The 13,508-nt window shown below is 39.4% G+C and overlaps 1 protein-coding gene across 2 annotated transcripts in view; it reads left to right on the plus strand.

Annotated features, from left to right (window-relative positions):
- The window catches only part of SOBP (sine oculis binding protein homolog), a 135,951-nt gene that overhangs the window by 66,228 nt on the left and 56,215 nt on the right, over nucleotides 1–13,508 (plus strand). The window contains exon 5 of one of the 2 annotated variants that reach the window (XM_073336933.2): nucleotides 6,792–6,887. The exons of the other annotated variant lie outside the window; for it this stretch is intronic. Coding sequence (XP_073193034.1) covers nucleotides 6,792–6,887 — 96 coding nt within the window. The remainder of the gene's footprint in view (nucleotides 1–6,791; nucleotides 6,888–13,508) is intronic. 2 annotated transcript variants of the gene reach the window in all.

Here is a 13,508-nt window from a genome sequence, read left to right on the forward strand (position 1 = left end):
GCCCTGTCTCCTTTGTCACACAATATTATATTTTCCTGGGGCATTTTTTTCTCAGAGGAACTGCCTGTTTAACACACAGAGCCTTTATTTATTTTTCAAAATCAGACAGTATTTCGTATGTTGACATAATGGAAAGGAAAGTTCTTAATGATGTGCTTCTCCAGTTTCTTACTAATAATAACCTCAGGCCAGGCCTCTGGCTTCTTAACCTGTATCCTCACCAAAACTATTGTGCTCCAGAACTCCCCAACTTAGGGGGTTTAAATCCATTTCTGAACCCAGATTCTCCTAAGTGTTGGGGTGGTCAGATTTGGTATTTGCTTTTGGCTATTATAGAAACAGGATAGCATCATTTGAGTTCTGTATTTGCGGGGCAGCTCCAGTCAGGCCAATGGGGCTGCACATGGGGGGGAGGGGGAATTCTGCATCTGCCCAAAACTTGCAGTTTGGGGAAGCAGTGCCCTCCCCCCAAAAAACTACACCCATGGTTTTGATTTGGATCCATCCCTGCTAAGAAGTGATGTTTATAAACCACTATTTGTCAAATGATCCCAAAACACTAAACAAATTTTACCAAGAGATAGACTGAAGTTTTGCCATAGGTACCTTCAAGGTGTTGAACTGTGCCATCTGCTTAGACTCTGCAGCTGCAAAGCTGAACTGAATCTTGAAGGCACCTCTATGCCACCTTGGTGATCACATAGCTCATACATGATCAGAAAGCCCTCCCCAGCTGTGGAGCCCATGGCGTTGCCCGTGGCTGCCATGCATGCCAGTGAAATCAAAGTACGCTGTGCCTACTGGACAGCAAACTATTGTGTGTAGGTTCTCTCCAGCTGCACAGGCCCAATCACGGGAGGGGGGCGGGTGCGGACATGTCCCCCAACAGTTTACTATTCCCTTGATGTCATCATCTTAGTTTCTACTATAAAAAATAAGCAGAAAGAGGGTGTGTGTGGAAAATCAGAAGAACCCTTTCTGGCCACCCCCCTCTTAATGCATCATAAAGAAGTAAAAAAAGGGCACAGACTTAAATACTATTTTCCTTTGCCAGGCACCTCTAGTAGAAGGATTGTCTCCTGGACTACTTCTCCTCCCCTTGGCGACCAAATAACATTCCTGTGGCGACTGCAGCAGTTGCTTACATGGAAAAATAACATTAGGAAAGTAATGTATTTTTAGCTGCCTTTTAATGCATTTCAGCAGCTGGAAAAAAAGGGGAGTTAGCATCATGTGACCAGTCAGCTCTCCACAGCCCACCAGCAATTGCTAAGAGGACCACTGGTGGCACGCAGACCGCAGTTTGGGAACTATTTAATAGGGCCTTTATTTCTAGCCTGGGGTGGCCATAAACAAACTGACCTGAGAAATAGTCCAGGACTGACTATTAAAAGTGTGATTTGCAACCCTTGCTTTTCACTAATCTGTCTTTTAGGGGAATTTATTAAACAATTTTGTGGCCTATTTAAAAATTCACAGTGGCTGTCTGAAAGGTACTGAGAGGTTTGGAATACTAGGAATAGTACCAGCAGAGATGGATTTATGGGCAGAGTGCAGGTGAGAAGGCCAAAAGGTTTAAAAAAAATGAACGTGGTTTATTGCCTCATTCTGTGGTTTGGGCAAAATCCAGGAGCCTTACTGAGGCAAAATTCCCTTAAGCACTGGTGGGACTTTCCCCTAAATAGGGATTGCCGTATTTGTCCGTTTATTCCATGATTGCAGAAATAATGGAATATGTTCTATGGATTGTAGCCCCCACTGTGGTCCACAGTCTGCTTCTGGGGCTGTGCCTTGTTCAGGGCTTGTGGTGACGCCCCAATTTAGCTAGTTAGTGTCCTAATATATTTATGGAGTGAATATCCAGAAATGGAAGTGGAGAACTATTTTTACCATTACCGGTTGAAGTGAGTAGAGGAACCATAATAATAACTGATTAGCTGGGACAGTAGAAATCCAGAGGACCATGCATTTCAAGGATTAGCATCTAACTGTGGATTTCCTGCAAGTTTTGCTGTATTCTTCATAAGATACACTTTGCTGGGGGACAAGAGGGAGCTCCATGTCCTTCTGGTAGAAACGATAACCTTCACAATGAAAATGGCAGCCCTGTTGTCTTTTGCATCTGTAGTCACATTGACTGAAACAACAGTACCAGGACTGAGATGAACAGGGGAAATTCATTTTAACAGGATGTTAATTTTGAAACCTAATTATAGCAACTTAAACAGCAGCATTGTTAAACTTTTCCAGCTGATTGTCGTACCAGAAACATCCAATCATGCACATCTATCATGTGTCTGGATGTAACTATCACATTGGGATGGCTCATCTGTTTGAAAGGGCATTTCACAGGAACTGGACTGCAAGTTTTGTTATGCAAGTAGTCAAATATTCTATGAGTTTGGGTTACTGAGATATTTGCTATTATTCTCCTTAACAACCAGGTGTTTGAAGCATATTTAGCTAAATAGCACTGTACTTTCATGGGCTAGCTTGTGCGATTTTTGTGCATTTTTCTTATAAGCTTTGTCCTACTTTAGAGAAGGCCGTTAACTTTAATAAACCCAGTTTAATAAATAATTCAGCATGACCTGCCTTGTTCCCTATAATATTTATGGATAAAATTTGCAAAAAAGCACCTAAGACACTTGAGAGCATTTAGTGATTAGGCATTTTTGAAAATCTTATACTTAAATACTAAATAATTTGGGTAAGGACAAATTTCCTCTCTGAAGACTAAGGGAGTATGCAAAAACCAAAACCAAAAACCCTGCACTATGGATAAGAGCTCTGCTCTGTAGATCAAGGAGAGAATTTTGCACTAAGAATAAGGTCAAGGAGAAACAAATATCCATGCAGAAATTCCAGTGACATGGGAGGAGAAAATTTCTCTGCAGGTTGCTGTTGTTCCTGTTTGTTAAGGGTGACAGCCTTGAGTGAGTTATATAGTTTCTTTCCATGGGACTGAAAGAATATGGCTTACTGCTACTTCTTTTCCTAGGTAACTTGCACAGTACTTGAGTGGACACAACATAGAACTAAGAAAATCACTCCACACCCACTGTTTTTTTTTTTTTTTAAAAGTTGTATCCTGAATTTTAAAAATACTTACAAGCTGTTAAAAACTTTACAGAGAAACCCATTTCAGACAATGCGAGTCAACGGCATTACGCACAGTGCATGGCTGTGGGGTACTACATATAGCAATGTGACTTCTCTTATTGCACTTTTGGTTTGGGATCAGTATTCTTAAGACCTGTTCCAGGATGTGAGATCATACACCGTGCTATCAGGGCAGCAAAGGGATACTGCAGTGACCAGTGTTACTATGTGTATGCATCCTCTGAGACTTACTCAAGTGGAAGTTAAAGATTCCAGGGCTCTCTGGAAGCTGAAGGTCTTCCTTTTGTTAGTGATGTGGATTCTGATAGGCTACTCTCGCTATGTCCCTGCCTGGCCTAGACAAACAAAGACGAGGAGGGCTGCAAAGGTAATTTGCTTAGTCACTGTGGGAGAACTCCTCCCCCACGAAGCATGGAATGGCACTAATGGTCGGTCTCTTGAGGAATGTATGGTCAGCTCAATGGAGCTGGCTTCACTATAAGGTCAGCATGAAGTTTGGCCTTTGAGGATGATGGTAGGGGAGTAAAAGAGAAGAAAAGATAGGGATCAGGGATCTCAACGAAAAATACAACAGTTTTTGATGTTCTGTATTTGCCTGCACACACCGTGCTATCCATTCTTAACTCACAGGCATATGTTTGTGAAAGGTGACTGAGAAAGATTGCCTTCCTTTCACTGTTTTGTCAGCATGGCTGTCACAGGTGGTTGTCAAATGGTTCCAACTGTGAGTGAGTGAGAGGCACCCTCCCCCCAAAAGAAAAGCTCAGTGCAACCTTTTTTTTATTAAAAAACCCACAACATTGAACATTAGTATAGCCTTTCAAAAGTAATTTGCAACTGATAGAACCTAGAGGAGGATTTATGCACAGTAGTTGGGTATGGAGAAATAGCTCTGACCACTATGAATAAGAATTTTTAACTATGGATGTAGACAGTTGAATTGTATTTACTTTTACCACAATCATAAATGATAGCATCATGTAGCTAAATTGTTGTGAGTATAGGTACATGTAGATTTTGCCCAACAAGTTGTCAGAGACATTCGAAATTGGATAAAACAAAGTTTGGATAAGTAGGGGAGGCAATGCATTGCCATCAGCTTGTGTGGCAATTTTGGTTAGGTGGGCAGGGCGAAATAGGGTTTGACGGTATATTTTGACATGCACACACACTATAAACACAAATTTCTATTTAGTTTTATAAGGTGTGTGTTTGTACTTACAGATCGCAGCAGTACATGTCTACAGAAGATCACTGACAAGCTAGAATGTGTACACTGTCATGTACAGGCTGTTACACTGTATCTAAAGATATTACTTTGTAACTTGTATTCAGTGGAAGCCAGGAAGCACTTCAGAGCCTTACATGATACTTACCTTGGACCTACAGATCTCTCTCTCTCTCTCTCTCTCTCTCTCTCTCTCTCTCTCTCTCTCTCTCTCTCTCTCTCTCTCTCTCTCATTTGGGTATCATAAGTTTTCTTTTTTGACAGAGTGGGTGAAAAGCTAGTGACTTAGTCAGTAGCCCTATACTGCTGCTTTGGGACACAAAGCTGACAAGCTCAAATTCCACTCTGAGAGGGGCATTTTTATAGATACTTGTCTCCCAGCTGCACTTGAGTGGTATGGAAGAGTGGTATGGGCATAAGGCCTGCTAGAGACCCTTAATTAAATCCTACTTCCTCTAGGGAGGGAGAAGGAGAGGGAAGGACAATGCATGCGTTCAAAAAGGGAAAAGGCAGGGTAGACAACACAGTCTAACCTGGATATGCTTAGTTCCACAAGGCAGGATGGGTAAATTTATGGGGTGTGTGGGAGAGTTCATTCTTAAAGTGAAGAGATAAAAGAGACATAGTGAACTGAAATCTCATCAGTTAAAAAATGAGTTAAAAGTAACTTCAGGTACTTCACCTGCTTGAGTCCCTTGTCAGTTTTTTGTGCTTTTACAATCACATTTTCCTTTTTTAAAAAAAAATCTTTCTCCTTAGCTGGTGTGTGAGAGATCTTCACAGACAAAAGGGGAAACCGATCAATAGATGAGACAAAAGTGCTGTGAAATATATAAAGTAAATAAACCTAGTTATTTTCCCCTTCATCTTGTTGACAGTTATGCCATAGTTATCTTAGATATTATTTGTAAAACATTTTCAGACAGATGAGTGAATTTTAAATTGATAACATCCCTGGGAAGTGAAGTCTGCTAGTGTCCACACCACAGTTACAGTTAGGGGCCTGATTCAGAAACCATTGGAGTCAAGTGGCTTTGGACCAGGTATAGATGCTTTTTAAAAACTTCAATATTGTTAACCCTGTCATTCCCCTTTCATGCCCCAAACATCTTCCACCTCCACAAAGAGGGACAGAAGCTTATCTGAAGACAAGCAACAAGTTATAGAATTTACAAGGCGCAAATATCTTTCATAAATGCCAACACTAAAAAGAAAAATTTCTCAGAGCTCTGAATATGACACATGAAAATAGACAGTTCACACTACATTAAGGAAGAACAATATGTTAGTGCTGTCATAACTTCATAGATGTGTGTTCATTGTTTTTTCTCTCCTCCCCTCCTTCCCACAGTCCATACATCACAACAGGTAATTCTCAGCTGTTCCTTTTGCAGCAGACATACGTTTTATCTAAAGAGACAGAAAACCGAGCTACCTGCTGCTTATTGTATGGCTTTTTTGTGTTCCTCTTTTTTTTTTCCTAGTTCACTGGGGGCCTATTTAAATAAGCTGGCATGGAGCCAGAAGCTCATCATTTTAATGCAGTGTAAAATGGAATATGCATAATTATATGCAAGCCATATGTGAAAGAGACAGCTCAGCTGTGAATTTTAGGAGGCTGAGAAAGAGTGAACAGTCAGGGATTAGATGAGATGAAAGCGGAACAGAGTGCAAGTGTCACCCAAATGAACAGTGTAATGAGTGTGTTGCTGACACTCCTCCTTTCACCTACTACTCCCTTTTGCTTTAACTCTAAACCAGAAAATGTTGTAGATTAGAAGGAAAATACTATATGCAAGCAATATTGCTAATGGGCTCTGTTAATGTCTCCATTTAAACTTCAGCTTTCTTAATTGACAGTGTAGATCAAAATAACCAGTAACTTTTAATGCATCTTCTTAATTAAATATTTTACCACATTTGATTGAAGAATCACTGTTCTTGTTAGATGATTGCTCTTTTCAGAGCTTTACTTAAAAATGGAAGGAGAATCCACTTATCTTTAATAGCATTACATGTAAATTATGAGTATGAAAAGCTATTTGTAATGGCCTTGCTGTTAAAATGAAAATAGAGGTACGTTATCTAGGAATTGCTTAAGCATGTAAAAAAAAAGTTTAAACAAGTACGTATGTAATGTAATCCTGAAAAAATGCAATGAAGTAAATTGAAACCCTTAAGTGCTCACAATTTTTAGCTCAAATATTTCATTTTGGGTTTGTCTCTTGTTGTTTTAATTATTACACCACAGTGAATTTGCATGTTCAGCCTAAACTATGTAACGATCAGCATCCCAAGTTCTCATATCTAAAAGGTGTACTGCGTATTTAAACAAATTTCTTAATAATGTTGTTTTAATGATCTGAGCTGTTATGCTTTTAGCTATTTTTTTCTTCCATTATTTGTAAGTCCCTAAATAGGCCATTATATTTCCCTTCAGGCTAGAGATGAAGATGGACATGCTGAAAATTTTCCCCAGCAGCACTATGCTAAGGAAACTCCAAGGCTTGCCTTCAAGAATAACTGCGAACTACTTGTAAGAATAACATACTTACAACAAGTCTAGATTGTTACTTTAGCACAGTGAAAATAGTTTTTTGAAAGGCTTTTGTTCATGATTACATACGTTATGAAATATTACATCTTTTTTTTTCCTGTTTAGAGTTCTAATGCTAGTGCTGATGTCATTGAACAATTTTAACATCTCAAATTGTTTGCAAATCTTTTATATCTGATTATGGAACTTGAATGGCCTTGTCTTACTGTCTTGTCTTGTACAGTAGTTCATAAGGAGCCATGAAGGAAATGGCTAGTAAAACACAAGGAAAAAAACAAAACAAAACAAAAAAAACCCACTGGCCTCCAGAGCTGCAAAAGGCCCCCCTCCTCCCACCCCAATCTTAGCTCTACATTGTTCTCAGACACTATTGTAATATTTTGTTCTGCTAGGAAACACAGCAGAGCTGACACGCAGTACTCCCTTTAGAATTCAACTATTCCTCTATTTTTTAGTGAAATGTAGTCAGGCGCTTTCCCCCTCTTCTCTTTTGTGGAAGGAGTGAAAGCCAGCGAAGTACTGACAAGGAGCCTGGAATGTTTATAAGCCGTAAGAGAGATGATATCAGCTGTGAAAGGATCTCTGTTCCAAGGCAGGGTTAATTTGCTGTTCATTTTAGCATTTGCAACTAGGCAAGGTTAAAAACAAGCAGGAATACCTATTATATTTCTATTAAATGAATCTGTTGGGACCTAATATTCTTGATTAGCTTGCAAAAATGAGTGCTCCACAATGATTTTTTCTCTTTACCTAAAGTAAACAGATAATGAATTGTCATTTATTTAAAAAGAGATTCACACATTGCCTTTGAAAACTGAGCTTTTGATGAGTTTATAGAACTTTTCCCTACATTTCCTTTTCTTCCCAGCACCATTAAGTAAATACCTCATCTGGCTAAGTGGAAATATTTGGGAAAAATGAGAACACTCAGTTTTATTTTGAAGCAACTTACAAATTTTTTTCTAATTATAAGTATATAAAACGGAGTGGGGGAGACACTGGCTGCAACTCCTCTGCCTCAGCAAATCCCCTCTACAGAAGATGTAGGCCAGAGTATGCTCTCAGTTCTAGAATGCAAACCCCCAATTAAGTTAGTCAGTTACGCTCATGTAACTAAGTGCAGAAATTGATCCCTGGGATTTCACTCTCACATCAGTGGTTTAAAAACAAAGGGCTGGGTTCTGCAGTCCAGCTGAGCTGTGCTTGGCACAGGACAGGGGAAATGGGGAACATAGGTGGCTTTCTATCACCTTTGTTTTCTCCCCAATCTTAGGATCAGCCTGGGATCCGTCAAGTATCCAGCATAAGCTAAAGCAGTGAAAGCCCCACCAAGGGGTCATTCCAAGAACCTGGAATAGCCAAAACCCAGAGACACACTGACCATGCCCCTATTCCCTGGTAATGCCCCCTACAACAAGGCCAGGACAGGGACTGGCTTAGAGCCACAGTGGTAGCAATGTGTCACCCAAGGATACCCTTCACTAAGGAAATCTTCACTAGGTGGTTAAGATGTTTTCTAGCTGCTTTGTGCCACTTGTGTTACCCAAAAGGGCAAGAATCATCCATAATGGAATGCCACTTGAACTAAAAGGTGTTACACCAGGCATGAATCTGGGCCTCAAGAACTGATCTTGCTCCCACTGAAATCAATTGCAAAGTTCCTATTGATCGATTGGAGCAAGGTTAAGACCTAAGTGGCCAAAGAGTAGGAAAACTGAGCCAAATTTATAATTATTCCCCTAATATTATATAGTTACTAAATAAAAAGTTTCATTCCTCAATGACCACAACCAATACAAGAGCACTAGTCTCTTCAGGCCTGATACTGGGCATTCCCAGCACGTGCAAGACTCCTGCTGAAGTCATCAGGAGTTCTGAGTGTACCAGGAATGCAGGATAGAGTCTGACACAGTACACTAACATTGGCTGATCCATGAAATAATTCAGTTATTAATCCAAATGTAACTTTTTGTTTTCTTTTAAAATAGATGAATGGAGCAACTAATGCCCACTCCAAGCATCGTTTTAATGTACAGTTACATTTCCCCCATCAATCTATGTTTAAAATATTGTACTATTGCGTAACTCTTGTTGTACTCAGCAAAAGCTCTGAGTCATCCAACTTAGTATTTTGTCCTCTGTGTGTTTTTTGGACAGGTTTCAGTTCTTTTTTAAGGAAGTAATAAAAGTAATTTGTCATAGTTTTATTTTTCCGATGGTATTGGAAAAAAAAAATTGGCAGGGATTCTGCCTGGAGTCAATCTGCATTGAAAGAAAGAGGACAAAAATTATGAATATGCACTTCTGCTATCATTAAAGATATACTTAGAGAATACCTCTCTTTCAAAATATGTAGGTACTAGCCTTTGGAGATGGTGGATACTATGACTTGGATAGGATGCTAAATGTTTTATAGTCAGGTAGTCATTTTATTTATATATTTCCATTGATTCTATGTTGTGTTAAAATGCAGTTGAAAACAAATTTATTCAAAGTTAAGGGAGGGTAGTGTCTCTGTCTGAAGTGCTAGTCAATATTTCTATATTATTGTGGGCAATTTTCTGCTGGACAAGAGGAAAAAATAGAAAGAAAGTAGAAGGGGAAAAAAAATTACAGGAAGATTGTTTCCCAATGGAGAAAGCTTAACCAGTCATTAACAGTGAGAGGCAGATGTTGGTTTCTTGCTTTCTGTAAAGCAGTGAAGAGTTAAGACTTTAAATGAAAGAGAAATTGAAACTTGTTTATTCTTTTGAGAATCCAGAAATCCTTGGAGTTTTCTTTTTGCAGTTTAGAGAAAATTTTATAATAGCCTGTCAGATGAAATTGGAAGCTCAGGCTCAAAGTGCTTTCTTAGCTTTAGGGTTCATCTGCCATTTTCCAGTATGGTTTGTTGCAGCACATACAGTCCCTACTGTTTGGAAATGCTTCTGCTCCGAGGGTGCTGCCAGGGTGGATCTAGGGGATCAAGCACTGATGGGTTCTGTATGCTAGTGTGCTCCCACAAGAACAAGAGTACATGGTTAGAATGTTAATATCCTGGGTCACAGACGCTCACTGAAAGACTTAACCCCTAAATACTTGGATAGATTTTTAAGTCTAATAAAATAATAATAATAATAACCATAATAACCTATGTTATGCTATTGCAAATTGCATGCTTTCGTCTTTGCTTATTTGTTCATTGCTTAAGAGAAATATTTGGACTAGTTAGGTAAAACTCAGCTATTTAAAAAAAAATCCAAAACAGCTAGATAAGAAGTAGAAGGAAGAATACGTTATCATTTAACAAAAATTAAAGCTCTGAGTGCATATGGCAGCTCTGTGTATTAAGAAAGCCGTGACAATTAAAGACTTGGTTGGCATAAAAATCCGTTGTGCAGTTATGGGATTACTTTATGGTATTGATTTCCCACTTTAGATCCAAAATGTGCTATGTGCCATCACAGTTAATACAGAACACACACACACACAAAATGAGGATATAGAATTTTCCTAAGGTGAGCAATACATGATAAAATCTTGGGAACTACATAATGCAAATATTTTTTAAAAGAATAAGGCCAGTATGGTGGCTTGGCTGGCAGCGCAATCCACTGCCAGGGTTCCCTGCATCAGGACTTAAATTTCTCAGCAGCCGGGAGCTTTTATACAGGCACATCTCTTTGTTTCGAGGAGGAAAGGGCAGAGTATAGTCTCCTGGAAGCTGATTGTCAAGTAGCAATGCAATTCAGCTAGTGCTGGATGTTGGGAAAGAGATGGGATTAAAGAGTGAAAAATGATGTGCTAGAATGAAAGGACTGGTGAAAAGCCTACAGTTCCTCCTCTAAGCAGCCCAAATTCCTGAGTCATTGCCTAGAGAAAGTACAAGTCCTCCTAGGCTCATACCCTGGTTAGTCAGAGCAGGGAGAGCCCATACCGGGATGCCCCTCTACAAAAATAGAAAATAAAAAACAACAGTTTGTTCTTGTTCTCCTTTGCTATATTAATATTTAACAATATTCAGTGCAGTTTTAGGATTAGTATGTTGCTTTCTGAGCAAGTGATAATTTTGGTGGGCTAAGGAAATGAATTGCTGGGCTGCTTTCTCAGATCACTTTTTAAGGAGACAAAGTAAGCACCATGTGTACCTATGGAATGATATATAAAATACACCACTAAGGATTGTAACTGGAATAGCACTATATTGCTGTGGTATGATAAATTCTGCATTATGACTCTACTACACAATTAGTTAAAAGATAGGCTAGCTGGGCAAAAGTCCTTATTTAAATACAAAATAAACCATACCCTGCCATCAGTTGTTACACAAAACTCTGCACATGGAAATCAGTGATCACACATATATCATTAATCTTTAGCAAAAGTGGAAAGGGAAACTATAAAAAAAACCCACACACATAAAAATAGATTTAAATATGAGACATGAAAAATTTCACCCTAGAAGGAAAGACAGTTAGGGTTATGACAAAGATGAACAAAAGCCAAAGTTATGGCTGATGCTCTGCCTTAATTTGTGCCATTGTGCATTGATATTGCAGCACTGATTTTATAGAAGATCAGAAAATGTGGCATTCATGTGACACCTAGACATTGCAGCAGCAGTTAAAGATGAAGTCAGATTTAACTTTGGATGTCCTTCCATAGCTAGTTTATATCACACCCTTAATATTGTACTCTTAAAACATTTTTTATGTATCAGAGTTTTTGACCCAAACAAAAAACAACAACATGTTTTCTGAAAAGCTCTTGAGGCCTTGTTAGTACAAAAATTATTGACATTCACGCTTACATTTAACCTGATTGACAATTACAGGTATTTGACTCATTGTCTATCTTATAAGAGATGTTCTTGATGGCTTTTTGTTTTTTAAGTTTATCAGAACAAATTCCCATGCCCTGCTACTAAACTCCCCCCCCCAAAAAGAAACAAAAACAAAAACCCACCCACAAACAAATCCAAAAAACCAAAACCAAAAAAACCCAACCTGCCCCAAAAGTCACTTCAGCATAAACAAAAGGCAAATTTTGTTAGTGCACTTATATATCTTGTATCCTACATTATATTCAGTGCAACAATTATGGGGGATATTTAGCTGGGGGAAGAGATATTTTTGTATTCTCCACTATTGTCTTTCTTCCTTTTGCCTTTTTGAGTTTCTGTCTCCTGCTTCTCTTTCTTTTCTTTGTTTGTTCCCATCTCTTTTTCTTTCTTTATCTCTTTTGCTCTCTTTTTCCTTCTTTTCCCACTTCTCTTTCCAACACTTTGGTTTTCCTTCTCACTTTTACGTTCAAGCCAGCAGAGGGAGAGGTAGAGTAGCTTCCAATTCCTGCCCAGAAAGGAACAGTTATACACAGTGCCTGCTACCAGGGAGCTTGAATAGGATTGTGTGATCTTAGTTAACTATACTTCTAGCAGCTTTTGTGGTTGAGGTGTTCTGTCGTGACACTGAAGCACAGCCTCACCTTGCGGTCTGCACAGATTTCCACTGCCCCAGCGGAAACCATAGGAGTCCTTGTGCCTCAGGCAGACACAATGCCTCTCAGAGCTCCTGGGAGTGAGAAGAAGCTGTGTTGATGCACCATCCTTGAAAAGACTGCAACAGCTTCCCCCTCCCTCTCTGCACTGTTCCCTAGTCCCACTCTCTTCCTGTCCCTGGGGGCGTGGGGGAAGTACTATCCTAGCCAAGAGCAGCAGGACCCTTTGCTCACAGAGTCTTATTGTTCCAGGCATCTTCTCAGGTGCGCAGGTGGGGGCAGGAGAGAGGGTACATCCATGCAGGGATCAGGCACAATCTTGCCCAAAGCTTTTATAATTGCCAGAGTGCAGTGCTTTTGTCACTCTCCAACTTCCAGCTGTTTTTCCGCAGATATCAGTAGATTTCTTCAAGTCCCCTGCTGTCCACTAATGGGTTAACACCCCTTTCCTGAGAACTACTGATTCAATTTATATATTTCAATAGCTGCAAAATAGCCTAGTATATGCTGTGATTAGCTAGTGCAAAGAGACCGTAACCCTAAACCCACTGAAATCAATGGAAAGTGTGTCCCATTGACTGTAGTAGGCTTTGGATCAGGCTATGCAGAGCTGTCAGCATTGCATGTTATGGCCCTGTAAAATCTCAGGGAAAAGTAATTACCACAGAGATGTGATGTTGCTGTTCTTAAAACCTCAGTAATCTTGGCCAGGTGAATTTTAACCCTTTTTGTGATTAAAAAAACAAAAGGGCTTAAGTCATATTATAGACTAACAGCCTGCAACATTTCATTTTCAAACACTAAATTGTTCTTGAGTCAGGGAGCATGTTTTAAAAAAACACCGCAAAACCCACAAAAAACTTGCATTCTGTTTCTCTTTAAGTCTGAAAAAATAGGCAAAATGATTTTAAATCATGTTTTTTAAAAAAGTATTGCTGCCAGGCTGAATTTGTGGGATATAGTCTGTTCACATTGCACACACTTAATGACCCCTCAAGTCCACCAGAGTTAAGCGCACACATTTAGAAGAAGAGACCCCACACTCCTTCTAGGTAAAGTTCCAACACAGAGTGAAATTGTAGTGCTGACAGCCATAAGCCTATTAAATGGGTATAAGTAGAAACA

The sequence above is a fragment of the Lepidochelys kempii genome, chromosome 3 (genome assembly GCF_965140285.1).
Source record: "Lepidochelys kempii isolate rLepKem1 chromosome 3, rLepKem1.hap1, whole genome shotgun sequence".
NCBI lineage: Eukaryota > Metazoa > Chordata > Testudines > Cheloniidae > Lepidochelys > Lepidochelys kempii.